The sequence below is a fragment of the Oncorhynchus clarkii genome, chromosome 3 (assembly GCF_045791955.1).
Source record: "Oncorhynchus clarkii lewisi isolate Uvic-CL-2024 chromosome 3, UVic_Ocla_1.0, whole genome shotgun sequence".
In the NCBI taxonomy this organism is placed as follows: domain Eukaryota; kingdom Metazoa; phylum Chordata; class Actinopteri; order Salmoniformes; family Salmonidae; genus Oncorhynchus; species Oncorhynchus clarkii.
In genome coordinates, this window is record NC_092149.1 from 882440 (window position 1) to 903768 (window position 21329).

The 21329-nt window shown below is 51.8% G+C and overlaps 1 protein-coding gene across 1 annotated transcript in view; it reads right to left on the minus strand.

Annotated features, from left to right (window-relative positions):
* Positions 1-462: 462 nt before the first annotated feature.
* LOC139386408 (centrosomal protein of 192 kDa-like) overlaps positions 463-21329 on the minus strand; it is an 84776-nt gene continuing 63909 nt past the window's right edge. The window contains exons 38-46 of the mRNA XM_071131984.1: positions 21096-21219; positions 15847-15952; positions 12984-13203; positions 11072-11244; positions 7545-7664; positions 6242-6357; positions 4881-5007; positions 4708-4766; positions 463-1331 (exon numbers count right to left, since the gene is read on the minus strand). Of these exons, the coding sequence (XP_070988085.1) occupies positions 1199-1331; positions 4708-4766; positions 4881-5007; positions 6242-6357; positions 7545-7664; positions 11072-11244; positions 12984-13203; positions 15847-15952; positions 21096-21219 (1178 nt within the window). The 3' untranslated portion in view covers positions 463-1198. The remainder of the gene's footprint in view (positions 1332-4707; positions 4767-4880; positions 5008-6241; positions 6358-7544; positions 7665-11071; positions 11245-12983; positions 13204-15846; positions 15953-21095; positions 21220-21329) is intronic.

Here is a 21329-nt window from a genome sequence, read left to right on the forward strand (position 1 = left end):
CAGACCCCAAGAGGATATGGTATAGAGCTGTAGTCTGCTCTACGCAGATGCCCAGAGGATAGGATATAGAGCTGTAGTCTGCTCTACGCAGACCCCCAGAGGATAGGATATATGAATGAGACGTTGGGACGTTGCCAGGAGTGGAACCAATGAGACGTTGGGACGTTGCCAGGAGTGGAACCAATGAGACGTTGCCAGGAGTGGAACCAATGAGACGTTGGGACGTTGCCAGGAGTGGAACCAATGAGACGTTGGGACGTTGCCAGGAGTGGAACCAATGAGACGTTGGGACGTTGCCAGGAGTGGAACCAATGAGACGTTGGGACGTTGCCAGGAGTGGAACCAATGAGACGTTGGGACGTTGCCAGGAGTGGAACCAATGAAACGTTGGGACGTTGCCAGGAGTGGAACCAATGAGACGTTGGGACGTTGCCAGGAGTGGAACCAATGAGACGTTGAGACGTTGGGACGTTGCCAGGAGTGGAACCAATGAGACGTTGGGACGTTGCCGGGCCTGAAGCTGCCTGAAGCAGTGCACTATCTAGGGATTAGGGTGCCATATTGGACAAAGGCTTCATAGTTCATTCTTCCATATGACCTTCAGCAGTGTTCCAGTACGGGCCACACTACAGATGCAGTGCTCCAGTACGGGCCACACTACAGATGCAGTGACCCAGCAGTCCTCCATGACCCAGACCAGCAGTCCTCACTGACCCAGACCAGCAGTCCTCACTGACCCAGACCAGCAGTCCTCACTGACCCAGAACAGCAGTCCTCCCTGACCCAGACCAGCAGTCCTCACTGACCCAGACCAGCAGTCCTCACTGACCCAGAACAGCAGTCCTCCCTGACCCAGACCAGCAGTCCTCCCTGACCCAGACCAGCAGTCCTCACTGACCCAGACCAGCAGTCCTCACTGACCCAGACCAGCAGTCCTCCCTGACCCAGACCAGCAGTCCTCCTTGACCCAGACCAGCAGTCCTCACTGACCCAGACCAGCAGTCCTCCCTGACCCAGACCAGCAGTCCTCCCTGACCCAGACCAGCAGTCCTCCCTGACCCAGACCAGCAGTCCTCCCTGACCCAGAGCAGCAGTCCTCACTGACCCAGACCAGCAGTCCTCCCTGACCCAGAGCAGCAGTCCTCACTGACCCAGACCAGCAGTCCTCACTGACCCAGACCAGCAGTCCTCAGGCCAGTCAGGGCAGGGCCTCACCAGTCAGCTGGATAGCGATGTTTCCACTGGTATCCGTCTGAACCAACAGCAGGCTGGAGTGGTTGCCAGTTACAACCGGTTTGAACTGGACTGGCAGGTGGATGTAGCGTTGGGATCTGGAGGGCAGGGAGAAACGGGAAGAAATCAAAACATGGACTAAGTATGTACGAGTTCGCAGAAACACGGACAGAGAGGCAGACGACACGGACAGAGAAGCAGACGCAACGGACAGAGAAGCAGACGCAACGGACAGAGAAGCAGACGCAACGGACAGAGAAGCAGACGCAACGGACAGAGAAGCAGACGCAACGGACAGAGAGGCAGACGACACGGACAGAGAGGCAGACGACACGGACAGAGAGGCAGACGACACGGACAGAGAGGCAGACGACACGGACAGAGAGGCAGACGACACGGACAGAGAGGCAGACAAGACGGACTGAGAGGCAGACAACACGGACTGAGAGGCAGACAACACGGACAGAGAGGCAGACAAGACGGACTGAGAGGCAGACAAGACGGACAGAGAGGCAGACAAGACGGACAGAGAGGCAGACAAGACGGACAGAGAGGCAGACAACACGGACTGAGAGGCAGACTTTGAACTGTGATTGTTGTTAGAATAGAACAGTGTCACTTGACAGGTGCAGTACAGGAAGCACCAAATCTCACATTGAAGAAAATACTGTGATAGAAATGTAGTAACAAACGTTAATTCCACATGGCGATGACGTGTGAATGACAACGCTATGCACCATGGGAGGAGTCCGGACATGCAGCAAGGTGCCATTCGCCACACAGCACCACCACACCTACTTCAGTAGATAACACAGTGACCTGCTGTCCAGACGCTCTCAGACCCAGAGCCTGACCAACACAGTGGCCTGCTGTCCAGACGCTCTCAGACCCAGAGCCTGACCAACACAGTGGCCTGCTGTCCAGACGCTCTCAGACCCAGAGCCTGACCAACACAGTGGCCTGCTGTCCAGACACTCACAGACCCAGAGCCTGACCAACACAGTGACCTGCTGTCCAGACACTCTCAGGCCCATAGCCTGACCAACACAGTGGCCTGCTGTCCAGACACTCACAGACCCAGAGCCTGACCAACACAGTGACCTGCTGTCCAGACGCTCTCAGAGCCTGACCAACACAGTGACCTGCTGTCCACACGCTCTCAGGCCCAGAGCCTGACCAGCACAGTGACCTGCTGTCCAGACACTCTCAGGCCCAGAGCCTGACCAACACAGTGACCTGCTGTACAGACGCTCTCAGGCCCAGAGCCTGACCAACACAGTGACCTGCTGTCCAGACGCTCTCAGGTCCAGAGCCTGACCAACACAGTGACCTGCTGTCCAGACGCTCTCAGGCCCAGAGCCTGGCCAACACAGTGACCTGCTGTCCAGACACTCTCGGGTCCAGAGCCTGACCAACACAGTGACCTGCTGTCCAGACGCTCTCAGACCCAGAGCCTGACCAACACAGTGACCTGCTGTCCAGACGCACTCAGGCCCAGAGCCTGGCCAACACAGTGACCTGCTGTCCAGACGCTCTCAGGCCCAGAGCCTGGCCAACACAGTGACCTGCTGTCCAGACACTCTCGGGTCCAGAGCCTGACCAACACAGTGACCTGCTGTCCAGACGCTCTCAGGCCCAGAGCCTGACCAAGACAGTGACCTGCTGTCCAGACACTCTCAGGCCCAGAGCCTGACCAACACAGTGACCTGCTGTCCAGACGCTCTCAGGCCCAGAGCCTGACCAACACAGTGACCTGCTGTCCAGACACTCTCGCGCCCAGAGCCTGGCCAACACAGTGGCCTGCTGTCCAGACGCTCTCAGGCCCAGAGCCTGGCCAACACAGTGACCTGCTGTCCAGACACTCTCGGGTCCAGAGCCTGACCAACACAGTGACCTGCTGTCCAGACGCTCTCAGGCCCAGAGCCTGACCAACACAGTGACCTGCTGTCCAGACACTCTCAGGCCCAGAGCCTGACCAACACAGTGACCTGCTGTCCAGACACTCTCAGGCCCAGAGCCTGACCAACACAGTGACCTGCTGTCCAGACGCTCTCAGGCCCAGAGCCTGGCCAACACAGTGACCTGCTGTCCAGACGCTCTCAGACCCAGAGCCTGACCAACACAGTGACCTGCTGTCCAGACACTCTCAGGCCCATAGCCTGACCAACACAGTGACCTGCTGTCCAGACGCTCTCAGGCCCAGAGCCTGACCAACACAGTGACCTGCTGTCCAGACGCTCTCAGGCCCAGAGCCTGACCAACACAGTGGCCTGCTGTCCAGACGCTCTCAGGCCCAGAGCCTGGCCAACACAGTGACCTGCTGTCCAGACGCTCTCAGGCCCAGAGCCTGGCCAACACAGTGACCTGCTGTCCAGACACTCTCGGGTCCAGAGCCTGACCAACACAGTGACCTGCTGTCCAGACGCTCTCAGGCCCAGAGCCTGACCAACACAGTGACCTGCTGTCCAGACACTCTCAGGCCCAGAGCCTGACCAACACAGTGACCTGCTGTCCAGACGCTCTCAGGCCCATAGCCTGACCAACACAGTGACCTGCTGTCCAGACGCTCTCAGGCCCAGAGCCTGACCAACACAGTGACCTGCTGTCCAGACACTCTCGCGCCCAGAGCCTGGCCAACACAGTGGCCTGCTGTCCAGACGCTCTCAGGCCCAGAGCCTGGCCAACACAGTGACCTGCTGTCCAGACACTCTCGGGTCCTGCTGTCCAGACGCTCTCAGGCCCAGAGCCTGACCAACACAGTGACCTGCTGTCCAGACACTCTCGGGTCCAGAGCCTGACCAACACAGTGACCTGCTGTCCAGACACTCTCAGGCCCAGAGCCTGACCAACACAGTGACCTGCTGTCCAGACGCTCTCAGGCCCAGAGCCTGGCCAACACAGTGACCTGCTGTCCAGACGCTCTCAGACCCAGAGCCTGACCAACACAGTGACCTGCTGTCCAGACACTCTCAGGCCCATAGCCTGACCAACACAGTGACCTGCTGTCCAGACGCTCTCAGGCCCAGAGCCTGACCAACACAGTGACCTGCTGTCCAGACGCTCTCAGGCCCAGAGCCTGACCAACACAGTGGCCTGCTGTCCAGACGCTCTCAGGCCCAGAGCCTGGCCAACACAGTGACCTGCTGTCCAGACGCTCTCAGGCCCAGAGCCTGACCAACACAGTGGCCTGCTGTCCAGACGCTCTCAGGCCCAGAGCATGACCAACACAGTGGCCTGCTGTCCAGACGCTCTCAGACAAACCCCTCTGAGTTTCCACAGCATTAGGAGCAGGAAGTCACACTCAGGTTACACACACAGCATCAATCACAGCCTTTCAGTACATCATAGCCTGGTCCCAGGCCTGGTTGTGCCGTCTTGGTCAACTTCTATAGTCATGGTCTAGCTCTGTGGCCAGGCTAACCAGGACACTGATTACAGAAGAGGAATGACAGTCACCAAGCGGCGTGGACTCACCTTAGGGAATATTTGGAATGCTTGATGTGGAAGGGCTCTTTAGGGGTTAGGAACATCAGCTGCAACATCAGACAAGCTCAACATCAAATCCATGCAACGCAAAGCATTCTGGGTAGTTATCACATCCATCACAGTTCATGCAATTATTCTGTGTGTGTGTGTGTGTTGCTCACCGCATGCGTTTCCAAGGAGTTGTTTCTCATGTTGACCTTCAGTGTGCTGGTCTCCCCTACCCTGGTAGGGGGGAATGAGTAGTGGTCCTGGGGGGCGTATACCCCCCTACACAGAGCCTCCTCCTGACTGGAACACACAACATCATCCACACATTTAACATCGACCTGAACCTTCCTCCTCCCTGGGGCTCTGAGCTTCCTGAACCTTCCTCCTCCATGGGGCTCTGAGCTTCCTGAACCTTCCTCCTCCATGGGGCTCTGAGCTTCCTGACCATCTACCTGAACCTTCCTCCTCCATGGGGCTCTGAGCTTCCTGACCATCTACCTGAACCTTCCTCCTCCACGGGGCTCTGAGCTTCCTGAACATCTACCTGAACCTTCCTCCACCCTGGGGCTCTGAGCTTCCTGAACCTTCCTCCTCCATGGGGCTCTGAGCTTCCTGAACATCTACCTGAACCTTCCTCCTCCACGGGGCTCTGAGCTTCCTGAACATCTACCTGAACCTTCCTCCACCCTGTGGCTCTGAGCTTCCTGAACCTTCCTCCTCCATGGGGCTCTGAGCTTCCTGAACCTTCCTCCTCCATGGGGCTCTTAGCTTCCTGAACATCTACCTGAACCTTCCTCCTACATGGGGCTCTGAGCTTCCTGACCATCTACCTAAACCTTCCTCCTCCATGGGGCTCTGAGCTTCCTGACCATCTACCTGAACCTTCCTCCTCCATGGGGCTCTGAGCTTCCTGACCATCTACCTGAACCTTCCTCCTTCATGGGGCTCTGAGCTTCCTGAACATCTACCTGAACCTTCCTCCTCCATGGGGCTCTGAGCTTCCTGAACATCGACCTGAACCTTCCTCCTCCATGGGGCTCTGAGCTTCCTGAACATCTACCTGAACCTTCCTCCTCCATGGGGCTCTGAGCTTCCTGAACATCTACCTGAACCTTCCGCCATGGGGCTCGGAGCTTCGTGACCAGTTATCCTTCAGATCAAATCAAGAGCTATATCTGAACGTTAACCAGCTAGTTAGCCAGCAGACCAACTAACTAGCTGGTTAACTAGCTGACTAACTAGTGCTCCCTGTTTTGTGAGTCATCCTCCACTGTGCTCTGGACTGTGGAGGATCGACCTTGTTTTTCTAGTCATCACTAGTGAGAGATGACTACCAGTCCTTACCCAGTCATCACTAGTGAGACCTGACTGCCAGTCCTTACCCAGTCATCACTAGTGAAACCTGACTGCCAGTCCTTACCCAGTCATCACTAGTGAGACCTGACTGCCAGTCCTTACCCAGTCATCACTAGTGAAACCTGACTGCCAGTCCTTACCCAGTCATCACTAGTGAGACCTGACTGCCAGTCCTTACCCAGTCATGCCCCCATCAGCAACCGGGTCAGGTCTTCTCCTGGTCTTAAAGGCTTCAGTCTTCACCAGAGAACAGTCTGCTTCCTGAGGAGCCACCGCTGGACCAACCTTCACACCCTGAAACACATCATCATCATCATGGCCACCATCACCCTCCACGCCACCGTCACCCTCCACGCCACCACCACCCTCCACGTTCCCCTCCACGCCATCGCCACCCTCCACCGCCACCCTCCACCTCACCCTCCACCGGTAAAGCAGAAGGGTCGTATTCATTAGGGGACACCATATCCAGAAGGGTAGTATAATGATGTCCTATAACAGTCTCCTGGCAGTATAATGATGTCCTATAACAGTCTCCTGGCAGTATAATGATGTCCTATAACAGTCTCCTGGCAGTATAATGATGTCCTATAACAGTCTCCTGGCAGTATAATGATGTCCTATAACAGTCTCCTGGCAGTATAATGATGTCCTATAACAGTCTCCTGGCAGTATAATGATGTCCTATAACAGTCTCCTGGCAGTATAATGATGTCCTATAACAGTCTCCTGGCAGTATAATGATGTCCTATAACAGTCTCCTGGCAGTATAATGATGTCCTATAACAGTCTCCTAGCAGTATAATGATGTCCTATAACAGTCTCCTGGCAGTATAATGATGTCCTATAACAGTCTCCTGGCAGTATAATGATGTCCTATAACAGTCTCCTGGCAGTATAATGATGTCCTATAACAGTCTCCTAGCAGTATAATGATGTCTGGCAGTATAATGATAACAGTCTCCTGGCAGTATAATGATGTCCTATAACAGTCTCCTGGCAGTAAAATGATGTCCTATAACAGTCTCCTGGCAGTATAATGATGTCCTATAACAGTCTCCTGGCAGTATAATGATGTCCTATAACAGTCTCCTAGCAGTATAATGATGTCCTATAACAGTCTCCTGGCAGTATAATGATGTCCTGTAACAGTCTCCTGGCAGTATAATGATGTCCTATAACAGTCTCCTGGCAGTAAAATGATGTCCTATAACAGTCTCCTGGCAGTATAATGATGTCCTATAACAGTCTCCTGGCAGTATAATGATGTCCTATAACAGTCTCCTGGCAGTATAATGATGTCCTATAACAGTCTCCTGGCAGTATAATGATGTCCTATAACAGTCTCCTAGCAGTATAATGATGTCCTATAACAGTCTCCTGGCAGTATAATGATGTCCTATAACAGTCTCCTGGCAGTATAATGATGTCCTATAACAGTCTCCTGGCAGTATAATGATGTCCTATAACAGTCTACCCACAGTGCCACAGAGCTGGAAGCGTATCCTGGTCTTGTGCTGAGGCTCAGCCACAGGGTGACACTCCAGGTCCCAGAACTGAGCATAGTCCCCTCGGTCCCTCGGCAGAAAGGTGATGGGCACCTGGAGGAGAGGAGGAGACACCAACAGGAGGAGATCAACAGGAGGAGAGGAGACATCAACAACACCATCATGGTCAAAGCCCTACAGGACATCCTATTGACCAAAGACACATTGTTCTGGGACCAGGGGTGTGACTGGGTAAAGCTGGGTGGTCAGTAACCCCCCCTAATAAAGATATGTTCTGGGGACCAGGGGTGTGACTGGGTAAAGCTGGGTGGTCAGTAACCCCCCTAATAAAGATATGTTCTGGGGACCAGGGGTGTGACTGGGTAAAGCTGGGTGGTCAGTAACCCCCCTAATAAAGATATGTTCTGGGGACCAGGGGTGTGACTGGGTAAAGCTGGGTGGTCAGTAACCCCCCTAATAAAGATATGTTCTGGGGACCAGGGGTGTGACTGGGTAAAGCTGGGTGGTCAGTAACCCCCCTAATAAAGATATGTTCTGGGGACCAGGGGTGTGACTGGGTAAAGCTGGGTGGTCAGTAACCCCCCTAATAAAGATATGTTCTGGGACCAGGGGTGTGACTGGGTAAAGCTGGGTGGTCAGTAACCCTAATAAAGATATGTTCTGGGGACCAGGGGTGTGACTGGGTAAAGCTGGGTGGTCAGTAACCCTAATAAAGATATGTTCTGGGGACCAGGGGTGTGACTGGGTAAAGCTGGGTGGTCAGTAACCCCCCTAATAAAGATATGTTCTGGGGACCAGGGGTGTGACTGGGTAAAGCTGGGTGGTCAGTAACCCTAATAAAGATATGTTCTGGGGACCAGGGGTGTGACTGGGTAAAGCTGGGTGGTCAGTAACCCCCCTAATAAAGATATGTTCTGGGACCAGGGGTGTGACTGGGTAAAGCTGGGTGGTCAGTAACCCCCCTAATAAAGATATGTTCTGGGGACCAGGGGTGTGACTGGGTAAAGCTGGGTGGTCAGTAACCCCCCCTAATAAAGATATGTTCTGGGGACCAGGGGTGTGACTGGGTAAAGCTGGGTGGTCAGTAACCCCCCCCCCCCCCCTAATAAAGATATGTTCTGGGACCAGGGGTGTGACTGGGTAAAGCTGGGTGGTCAGTAACCCCCCTAATAAAGATATGTTCTGGGGACCAGGGGTGTGACTGGGTAAAGCTGGGTGGTCAGTAACCCTAATAAAGATATGTTCTGGGACCAGGGGTGTGACTGGGTAAAGCTGGGTGGTCAGTAACCCCCCCTAATAAAGATATGTTCTGGGGACCAGGGGTGTGACTGGGTAAAGCTGGGTGGTCAGTAACCCCCCTAATAAAGATATGTTCTGGGACCAGGGGTGTGACTGGGTAAAGCTGGGTGGTCAGTAACCCCCCTAATAAAGATATGTTCTGGGACCAGGGGTGTGACTGGGTAAAGCTGGGTGGTCAGTAACCCTCCTAATAAAGATATGTTCTGGGGACCAGGGGTGTGACTGGGTAAAGCTGGGTGGTCAGTAACCCTAATAAAGATATGTTCTGGGGACCAGGGGTGTGACTGGGTAAAGCTGGGTGGTCAGTAACCCTAATAAAGATATGTTCTGGGGACCAGGGGTGTGACTGGGTAAAGCTGGGTGGTCAGTAACCCCCCTAATAAAGATATGTTCTGGGGACCAGGGGTGTGACTGGGTAAAGCTGGGTGGTCAGTAACCCCCCTAATAAAGATATGTTCTGGGGACCAGGGGTGTGACTGGGTAAAGCTGGGTGGTCAGTAACCCCCCTAATAAAGATATGTTCTGGGGACCAGGGGTGTGACTGGGTAAAGCTGGGTGGTCAGTAACCCTAATAAAGATATGTTCTGGGACCAGGGGTGTGACTGGGTAAAGCTGGGTGGTCAGTAACCCCCCTAATAAAGATATGTTCTGGGACCAGGGGTGTGACTGGGTAAAGCTGGGTGGTCAGTAACCCCCCTAATAAAGATATGTTCTGGGGACCAGGGGTGTGACTGGGTAAAGCTGGGTGATCAGTAACCCTAATAAAGATATGTTCTGGGGACCAGGGGTGTGACTGGGTAAAGCTGGGTGGTCAGTAACCCTAATAAAGATATGTTCTGGGACCAGGGGTGTGACTGGGTAAAGCTGGGTGGTCAGTAACCCCCCTAATAAAGATATGTTCTGGGGACCAGGGGTGTGACTGGGTAAAGCTGGGTGATCAGTAACCCTAATAAAGATATGTTCTGGGGACCAGGGGTGTGACTGGGTAAAGCTGGGTGGTCAGTAACCCCCTCTAATAAAGATATGTTCTGGGGACCAGGGGTGTGACTGGGTAAAGCTGGGTGGTCAGTAACCCTAATAAAGATATGTTCTGGGGACCAGGGGTGTGACTGGGTAAAGCTGGGTGGTCAGTAACCCTAATAAAGATATGTTCTGGGACCAGGGGTGTGACTGGGTAAAGCTGGGTGGTCAGTAACCCCCCTAATAAAGATATGTTCTGGGGACCAGGGGTGTGACTGGGTAAAGCTGGGTGGTCAGTAACCCCCCTAATAAAGATATGTTCTGGGGACCAGGGGTGTGACTGGGTAAAGCTGGGTGGTCAGTAACCCCCCTAATAAAGATATGTTCTGGGGACCAGGGGTGTGACTGGGTAAAGCTGGGTGGTCAGTAACCCTAATAAAGATATGTTCTGGGACCAGGGGTGTGACTGGGTAAAGCTGGGTGGTCAGTAACCCCCCCTAATAAAGATATGTTCTGGGGACCAGGGGTGTGACTGGGTAAAGCTGGGTGGTCAGTAACCCCCCCTAATGAAGATATGTTCTGGGACCAGGGGTGTGACTGGGTAAAGCTGGGTGGTCAGTAACCCTCCCCCCTAATAAAGATATGTTCTGGGACCAGGGGTGTGACTGGGTAAAGCTGGGTGGTCAGTAACCCTAATAAAGATATGTTCTGGGACCAGGGGTGTGACTGGGTAAAGCTGGGTGGTCAGTAACCCCCCCTAATAAAGATATGTTCTGGGGACCAGGGGTGTGACTGGGTAAAGCTGGGTGGTCAGTAACCCCCCTAATAAAGATATGTTCTGGGACCAGGGGTGTGACTGGGTAAAGCTGGGTGGTCAGTAACCCTAATAAAGATATGTTCTGGGGACCAGGGGTGTGACTGGGTAAAGCTGGGTGGTCAGTAACCCCCCTAATAAAGATATGTTCTGGGGACCAGGGGTGTGACTGGGTAAAGCTGGGTGGTCAGTAACCCCCCCTAATAAAGATATGTTCTGGGGACCAGGGGTGTGACTGGGTAAAGCTGGGTGGTCAGTAACCCTAATAAAAATATGTTCTGGGACCAGGGGTGTGACTGGGTAAAGCTGGGTGGTCAGTAACCCCCCCTAATAAAGATATGTTCTGGGGACCAGGGGTGTGACTGGGTAAAGCTGGGTGGTCAGTAACCCTAATAAAGCCATAGGTAGGGGTAGAGAGAGTAATCACCTGCATCTTGTGGTATGCTCCCAGGGTTCCAGAGACTCTGGGACATCTGAAGGCTGTGTAGGTGGCCCGGTACACGTCCCCACTGCTGTCCACCCCCTTTACATAGGGAGGGGCGAAGGAAGACAGGTACCACCTCACCTGTTCTCCTCTGTTCTCCACCTTCACAGAGGACTCTGACGAAGGAAGAGACGGCTTTAGATCAAAACACTGGAAACAGGAACATTCTTCAAGAACATACACATCATTTTGGTATTATCTAGAGGGGAAATAGGGCTATTGACTGGCAACTGCAAACTCCAGAGGTTATAGATATGTCCCAACGCAGAGATTATAGATATCCTTATGTAATACATGTATCACTAGCCACTTTAACTATGCCACTTTGTTTACATACTCATCTCATATGTATATACTGTACTCGATACCATCTACTGTATCTTGCCTATGCTGCTCTGTACCATCACTCATTCATATATCCTTATGTACATATTCTTTATCCCCTCACACTGTGTACAAGACAGTAGTTTTGGAATTGTTAGTTAGATTACTTGTTGGTTATTACTGCATTGTCGGAACTAGAAGCACAAGCATTTCGCTACACTCGCATTAACATCTGCTAACCATGTGTATGTGACAAATAAAATTTTATTTGATTTGAAATGTCCCAACGCAGAGATTATAGATATGTCCCAACGCAGAGATTATAGATATGTCCCAACGCTGAGATTATAGATATGTCCCAACGCAGAGATTATAGATATGTCCCAACGCTGAGATTATAGATATGTCCCAATGCTGAGATTATAGATATGTCCCAATGCAGAGATTATAGTTATTTCCCAATGCTGAATAACGCTGGGAGTCAGAGATTATAGGTATGCCCCAATGCTGAGATTATAGGTATGTCCCAATGCTGAGATTATAGATATGTCCCAACGCTGAGTGTCAGATATTATAGATATGTCCCAATGCTGAGATTATAGATATGTCCCAATGCTGAGATTATAGATATGTCCCAATGCTGAGAATATAGATATGTCCCAATGCTGAGATTATAGATATGTCCCAATGCTGAGATTATAGATATGTCCCAATGCTGAGATTATAGATATGTCGCAATGCTGAGATTATAGATATGTCGCAATGCTGAGATTATAGATATGTCCCAACGCTGAGATTATAGATATGTCCCAACGCTGAGATTATAGATATGTCCCAACGCTGAGATTATAGATATGTCCCAATGCTGAGATTATAGATATGTCCCAATGCTGAGATTATAGATATGTCCCAACGCTGAGTGTCAGATATTATAGATATGTCCCAATGCTGAGATTATAGATATGTCCCAATGCTGAGATTATAGATATGTCCCAATGCTGAGAATATAGATATGTCCCAATGCTGAGATTATAGATATGTCCCAATGCTGAGATTATAGATATGTCCCAATGCTGAGATTATAGATATGTCGCAATGCTGAGATTATAGATATGTCGCAATGCTGAGATTATAGATATGTCCCAACGCTGAGATTATAGATATGTCCCAACGCTGAGATTATAGATATGTCCCAATGCTGAGATTATAGATATGTCCCAATGCTGAGATTATAGATATGTCCCAATGCTGAGATTATAGATATGTCCCAATGCTGAGATTATAGATATGTCCCAATGCTGAGATTATAGATATGTCCCAATGCTGAGATTATAGATATGTCCCAACGCTGAGATTATAGATATGTCCCAACGCTGAGATTATAGATATGTCCCAATGCTGAGATTATAGATATGTCCCAATGCTGAGATTATAGATATGTCCCAATGCTGAGATTATAGATATGTCGCAATGCTGAGATTATAGATATGTCCCAACGCTGAGTAAGGCTGGGAGCCAGAGTGTCTCCTACCTGAGGTTTCTCCTGAGGGCGTGGCAGGAAACATGATGGTACGGTTACTGATCTCTACCGTGGCTGGAGCTGTCCCGGTCAGGGGGGGTTGGCCTGCAGGGGGCAGCATGGCGGTGGGCATGGGGCTAGCAGTCTGAGGAGGAAGGGGGGCTAGGCTCCGGTCTGCTGGGGCCGTTGATACATCCAGAGCCAGGTCCTGACGGATCTGGACTTTGATGAACTGGACAGCAGGAGGAGAGAAAATAACATCATTAAGGGGGAGGGCCACCACATCAAGACAATGAGGGGGGGGGGGCCACCACATCAAGACAATGAGGGGGGGGGGGGGGCACCACATCAAGACAATGAGGGGGGGGGGGGGGGCACCACATCAAGACAATGAGGGGGGGCACCACATCAAGACATTGAGGGGGGAGGGGAGGGCCACCACATCAAGACAATGAGGGGGGGGGGCACCACATCAAGACAATGAGGGGGGGGGGGGGGGGCACCACATCAAGACAATGAGGGGGGGCACCACATCAAGACATTGAGGGGGGAGGGGAGGGCCACCACATCAAGACAATGAGGGGGGGGGGGGGGGGGGGGACATTGAGGGGCCCCACCACATCAAGACAATGAGGGGGGGGGGGGGGGGGGCACCACATCAAGACATTGAGGGAGGGCCACCACATCAAGACAATGAGGGAGGGGGGGCACCACATCAAGACAATGAGGGGGGGGGGGGGGGGGGGGCACCACATCAAGACATTGAGGGGCCCCACCACATCAAGACAATGAGGGGGGGGGGGGGGGGGGGGGCACCACATCAAGACATTGAGGGAGGGCCACCACATCAAGACAATGAGGGAGGGGGGGCACCACATCAAGACAATGAGGGGGGGGGGGGGGGGGGGGGCACCACATCAAGATAGAGGGGCCCCACCACATCAAGAAAATGAGGGGGGGGGGGCACCACATCAAGACATTGAGGGAGAGCCACCACATCAAGACAATGAGGGAGGGGGGGCACCACATCAAGACATTGAGGGGGGGCACCACATCAAGACATTGAGGGGGGGGGGGGGCACCACATCAAGACAATGAGGGGGGCACCACATCAAGACATTGAGGGAGGGGGGGGCACCACATCAAGACATTGAGGGGGGGGGGCACCACATCAAGACAATGAGGGGGGGGCACCACATCAAGACAATGAGGGGGGGGGCACCACATCAAGACAATGAGGGGGTGGCACCACATCAAGACAATGAGGGGGGGGGCACCACATCAAGACATTGTGGGGGGGCACCACATCAAGACAATGAGGGGGGGCACCACATCAAGACAATGAGGGGTGGCACCACATCAAGACAATGAGGGGGGGAACCACATCAAGACAATGGGGGGGGGGGGGGCACCACATCAAGACAATGGGGGGGGGGGGGGCACCACATCAAGACATTGAGGGGGGGCACCACATCAAGACAATGAGGGGGGGGGGGGGGGGGTGCACCACATCAAGACATTGAGGGGGGGGCACCACATCAAGACAATGAGGGAGGGCCACCACATCAAGACATTGAGGGGGGGCACCACATCAAGACAATGAGGGGGGGGCATCACATCAAGACATTGAGGGGGGGCACCACATCAAGACATTGAGGGGGGGGGGCACCACATCAAGACATTGAGGGGGGGGGCACCACATCAAGACATTGAGGGGGGGGGGGGCACCACATCAAGACATTGAGGGGGGGCACCACATCAAGACATTGAGGGGGGGCACCACATCAAGACATTGAGGGGGGGCATCACATCAAGACATTGAGGGGGGGCATCACATCAAGACATTGAGGGGGGGGGGGCACCACATCAAGACATTGAGGGAGGGGGGGCACCACATCAAGACATTGAGGGGGGGGGGGGGGGGGCACCACATCAAGACAATGAGGGGGGGGGGGGGGGCACCACATCAAGAAAATGAGGGGGGGGGGGGGGGCACCACATCAAGACATTGAGGGGGGGCACCACATCAAGACAATGAGGGGGGGGGGGGGGTGCACCACATCAAGACATTGAGGGGGGGGGGCACCACATCAAGACAATGAGGGGGGGGGCACCACATCAAGACATTGAGGGGGGGCCACCACATCAAGACAATGAGGGGGGGGGCACCACATCAAGACATTGAGGGGGGGGGGCACCACATCAAGACATTGAGGGGGGGGGCACCACATCAAGACAATGAGGGGGGGCACCACATCAAGACAATGAGGGGGGGCACCACATCAAGACAATGAGGGGGGGGGCACCACATCAAGACATTGAGGGAGGGCCACCACATCAAGACAATGAGGGGGGGGGGGGCACCACATCAAGACATTGAGGGGGGGCACCACATCAAGACAATGAGGGGGGGGCACCACATCAAGACAATGAGGGGGGGGGGGGGGGGGGCACCACATCAAGACATTGAGGGAGGGCCACCACATCAAGACATTGAGGGGGGGCACCACATCAAGACAATGAGGGGGGGGCACCACATCAAGACATTGAGGGGGGGGGGCACCACATCAAGACATTGAGGGGGGGGCACCACATCAAGACATTGAGGGGGGGGCATCACATCAAGACATTGAGGGGGGGCATCACATCAAGACATTGAGGGGGGGCACCACATCAAGACATTGAGGGGGGGGGGGGCACCACATCAAGACATTGAGGGGGGGGCACCACATCAAGACATTGAGGGGGGGGGGCACCACATCAAGACATTGAGGGGGGGGAACCACATCAAGACATTGAGGGGGGGGGGGCACCACATCGAGGGGCCCCACCACATCATATCAAGATATTGAGGGGCCCACAACATTATCACTACCTTCTGTTGATCGTCACACTGGACATAGATTTGGCCAATCCATGGAAACATGGATGTCCTGGTTGCTAGGGACGGATTAGGACTGATGAGGATCTGGAGGTGGCACCTGGGAACAAAAAACTATGGTGAAACACCCCTAGTACTACAGTCACCTGGTAAAACGCCCCTAGTACTACAGTCACCTGGTAAAACGCCCCTAGTAATACAGTCACCTGGTAAAACGCCCCTAGTAATACAGTCACCTGGTAAAACGCCCCTAGTAATACAGTCACCTGGTAAAACGCCCCTAGTAATACAGTCACCTGGTAAAACGCCCCTAGTAATACAGTCACCTGGTAAAACGCCCCTAGTACCATAGTCACCTGGTAAAACGCCCCTAGTACTATAGTCACCTGGTAAAACACCCCTAGTAATATAGTCACCTGGTAAAACGCCCCTAGTACTACAGTCACCTGGTAAAACGCCCCTAGTACTACAGTCACCTGGTAAAACGCCCCTAGTACTACAGTCACCTGGTAAAACTCCCCTAGTACTACAGTCACCTGGTAAAACGCCCCTAGTACTACAGTCACCTGGTAAAACGCCCCTAGTAATACAGTCACCTGGTAAAACGCCCCTAGTAATACAGTCACCTGGTAAAACGCCCCTAGTAATACAGTCACCTGGTAAAACGCCCCTAGTAATATAGTCACCTGGTAAAACGCCCCTAGTAATACAGTCACCTGGTAAAACGCCCCTAATACAGTCACCTGGTAAAACGCCCCTAGTAATACAGTCACCTGGTAAAACGCCCCTAGTAATACAGTCACCTGGTAAAACGCCCCTAGTAATACAGTCACCTGGTAAAACGCCCCTAGTAATACAGTCACCTGGTAAAACGCCCCTAGTAATACAGTCACCTGGTAAAACGCCCCTAGTAATACAGTCACCTGGTAAAACGCCCCTAGTAATACAGTCACCTGGTAAAACGCCCCTAGTAATACAGTCACCTGGTAAAACGCCCCTAGTAATACAGTCACCTGGTAAAACGCCCCTAGTAATACAGTCACCTGGTAAAACGCCCCTAGTAATACAGTCACCTGGTAAAACGCCCCTAGTAATACAGTCACCTGGTAAAACGCCCCTAGTAATACAGTCACCTGGTAAAACACCCCTAGTACTATAGTCACCTGGTAAAACGCCCCTAGTAATAGAGTCACCTGGTAAAACTCCCCTAGTACTACAGTCACCTGGTAAAACGCCCCTAGTAATACAGTCACCTGGTAAAACGCCCCTAGTAATACAGTCACCTGGTAAAACGCCCCTAGTAATACAGTCACCTGGTAAAACGCCCCTAGTAATACAGTCACCTGGTAAAACGCCCCTAGTAATACAGTCACCTGGTAAAACGTAATACAGTCACCTGGTAAAACGTAATACAGTCACCTGGTAAAACGCCCCTAGTAATACAGTCACCTGGTAAAACGCCCCTAGTAATACAGTCACCTGGTAAAACACCCCTAGTACTATAGTCACCTGGTAAAACGCCCCTAGTAATAGAGTCACCTGGTAAAACTCCCCTAGTACTACAGTCACCTGGTAAAACGCCCCTAGTAATACAGTCACCTGGTAAAACGCCCCTAGTAATACAGTCACCTGGTAAAACGCCCCTAGTAATACAGTCACCTGGTAAAACGCCCCTAGTAATACAGTCACCTGGTAAAACGCCCCTAGTAATACAGTCACCTGGTAAAACGCCCCTAGTAATACAGTCACCTGGTAAAACGCCCCTAGTAATACAGTCACCTGGTAAAACGCCCCTAGTAATACAGTCACCTGGTAAAACGCCCCTAGTAATACAGTCACCTGGTAAAACGCCCCTAGTACTATAGTCACCTGGTAAAACGCCCCTAGTACTATAGTCACCTGGTAAAACGCCCCTAGTAATATAGTCACCTGGTAAAACGCCCCTAGTACTACAGTCACCTGGTAAAACGCCCCTAGTACTACAGTCACCTGGTAAAACGCCCCTAGTACTACAGTCACCTGGTAAAACTCCCCTAGTACTACAGTCACCTGGTAAAACGCCCCTAGTACTACAGTCACCTGGTAAAACGCCCCTAGTACTACAGTCACCTGGTAAAACACCCCTAGTACTACAGTCACCTGGTAAAACGCCCCTAGTAATACAGTCACCTGGTAAAACGCCCCTAGTACTACAGTCACCTGGTAAAACGCCCCTAGTAATACAGTCACCTGGTAAAACGCCCCTAGTAATACAGTCACCTGGTAAAACGCCCCTAGTAATACAGTCACCTGGTAAAACACCCCTAGTACTATAGTCACCTGGTAAAACACCCCTAGTAATAGAGTCACCTGGTAAAACTCCCCTAGTACTACAGTCACCTGGTAAAACGCCCCTAGTAATAGAGTCACCTGGTAAAACGCCCCTAGTAATAGAGTCACCTGGTAAAACGCCCCTAGTAATACAGTCACCTGGTAAAACGCCCCTAGTAATACAGTCACCTGGTAAAACGCCCCTAGTACTATAGTCACCTGGTAAAACACCCCTAGTAATATAGTCACCTGGTAAAACGCCCCTAGTACTACAGTCACCTGGTAAAACGCCCCTAGTAATAGAGTCACCTGGTAAAACGCCCCTAGTAATACAGTCACCTGGTAAAACGCCCCTAGTAATACAGTCACCTGGTAAAACGCCCCTAGTAATACAGTCACCTGGTAAAACGCCCCTAGTAATACAGTCACCTGGTAAAACGCCCCTAGTAATACAGTCACCTGGTAAAACGCCCCTAGTAATACAGTCACCTGGTAAAACGCCCCTAGTACTACAGTCACCTGGTAAAACGCCCCTAGTACTACAGTCACCTGGTAAAACGCCCCTAGTACTACAGTCACCTGGTAAAACGCCCCTAGTAATACAGTCACCTGGTAAAACGCCCCTAGTAATACAGTCACCTGGTAAAACGCCCCTAGTATTACAGTCACCTGGTAAAACGCCCCTAGTACTACAGTCACCTGGTAAAACGCCCCTAGTAATACAGTCACCTGGTAAAACGCCCCTAGTACTACAGTCACCTGGTAAAACGCCCCTAGTAATACAGTCACCTGGTAAAACGCCCCTAGTAATACAGTCACCTGGTAAAACGCCCCTAGTAATACAGTCACCTGGTAAAACACCCCTAGTACTATAGTCACCTGGTAAAACGCCCCTAGTAATAGAGTCACCTGGTAAAACTCCACTAGTACTACAGTCACCTGGTAAAACGCCCCTAGTAATACAGTCACCTGGTAAAACGCCCCTAGTAATACAGTCACCTGGTAAAACGCCCCTAGTAATACAGTCACCTGGTAAAACGCCCCTAGTAATACAGTCACCTGGTAAAACGCCCCTAGTAATACAGTCACCTGGTAAAACGCCCCTAGTAATACAGTCACCTGGTAAAACGCCCCTAGTAATACAGTCACCTGGTAAAACGCCCCTAGTACTATAGTCACCTGGTAAAACACCCCTAGTACTATAGTCACCTGGTAAAACACCCCTAGTAATATAGTCACCTGGTAAAACGCCCCTAGTACTACAGTCACCTGGTAAAACGCCCCTAGTACTAGAGTCACCTGGTAAAACTGGTAAAACGCCCCTAGTACTACAGTCACCTGGTAAAACGCCCCTAGTACTACAGTCACCTGGTAAAACGCCCCTAGTACTACAGTCACCTGGTAAAACGCCCCTAGTACTACAGTCACCTGGTAAACGCCCCTAGTACTACAGTCACCTGGTAAAACGCCCCTAGTACTACAGTCACCTGGTAAAACGCCCCTAGTACTACAGTCACCTGGTAAAACGCCCCTAGTACTACAGTCACCTGGTAAAACACCCCTAGTACTACAGTCACCTGGTAAAACGCCCCTAGTAATACAGTCACCTGGTAAAACGCCCCTAGTACTACAGTCACCTGGTAAAACGCCCCTAGTAATACAGTCACCTGGTAAAACGCCCCTAGTAATACAGTCACCTGGTAAAACGCCCCTAGTAATACAGTCACCTGGTAAAACACCCCTAGTACTATAGTCACCTGGTAAAACACCCCTAGTAATAGAGTCACCTGGTAAAACTCCCCTAGTACTACAGTCACCTGGTAAAACGCCCCTAGTAATAGAGTCACCTGGTAAAACGCCCCTAGTAATAGAGTCACCTGGTAAAACGCCCCTAGTAATACAGTCACCTGGTAAAACGCCCCTAGTACTATAGTCACCTGGTAAAACACCCCTAGTAATATAGTCACCTGGTAAAACTAACTATGGTGAAAGAAGGCCATGTTGAGGTGTACTGGTTACCGTCCAAGGCTTCCTACTGCGGTTCTATCTAGAAGGCCATGTTGAGGTGTACTGGTTACCGTCCGAGGCTTCCTACTGCGGTTCTATCTAGAAGGCCATGTTGAGGTGTACTGGTTACCGTCCGAGGCTTCCTACTGCGGTTCTATCTAGAAGGCCATGTTGAGGTGTACTGGTTACCGTCCGAGGCTTCCTACTGCGGTTCTATCTAGAGGGCCATGTTGAGGTGTACTGGTTACCGTCCGAGGCTTCCTACTGCGGTTCTATCTAGAAGGCCATGTTGAGGTGTACTGGTTACCGTCCGAGGCTTCCTACTGCGGTTCTATCTAGAAGGCCATGTTGAGGTGTACTGGTTACCGTCCGAGGATTCCTACTGCGGTTCTATCTATCTAGAAGGCCATGTTGAGGTGTACTGGTTACCGTCCGAGGATTCCTACTGCGGTTCTATCTAGAAGGCCATGTTGAGGTGTACTGGTTGGCTGGCCAGGACAACACAAAGCTGTGTGTGTGTGTGTGTGTGTGCGTGTACATACTGTGGTTCTATAACTCCATGTTGAGGGGTAACAGTGAGACAGTGGGCTGGCCAGGACAACACAAAGCTGTGTGTGTGTGTGTGTGTGTGTGTATACTGTGGTTCTATAACTCCATGTTGAGGGGTAACAGTGAGACAGTGGGCTGGCCAGGACAACTCAAAGCTGTGTGTGTGTGTGTGTGTGTACATACTGTGGTTCTATAACTCCATGTTGAGGGGTAACAGTGAGACAGTGGGCTGGCCAGGACAACTCAAAGCTGTGTGTGTGTGTGTGTGTGTACATACTGTGGTTCTATAACTCCATGTTGAGGGGTAACAGTGAGACAGTGGGCTGGCCAGGACAACTCAAAGCTGTGTGTGTGTGTGTGTGTGTGTGTGTACATACTGTGGTTCTATAACTCCATGTTGAGGGGTAACAGTGAGACAGTGGGCTGGCCAGGACAACTCAAAGCTCAGCTCTCTGGATGAGTGGTTCTGGATCAGGACATGTCTGGTGTTGGGGGCTCCGTCTGGACAACACACATTATAAACCAAAGGAAAAGGTTTAATTATATTCTATTAAAAACTACAAAAAAAAACGTTTTATGAACAGAAAATCTGAGAGACCTTGCTCAGGCTT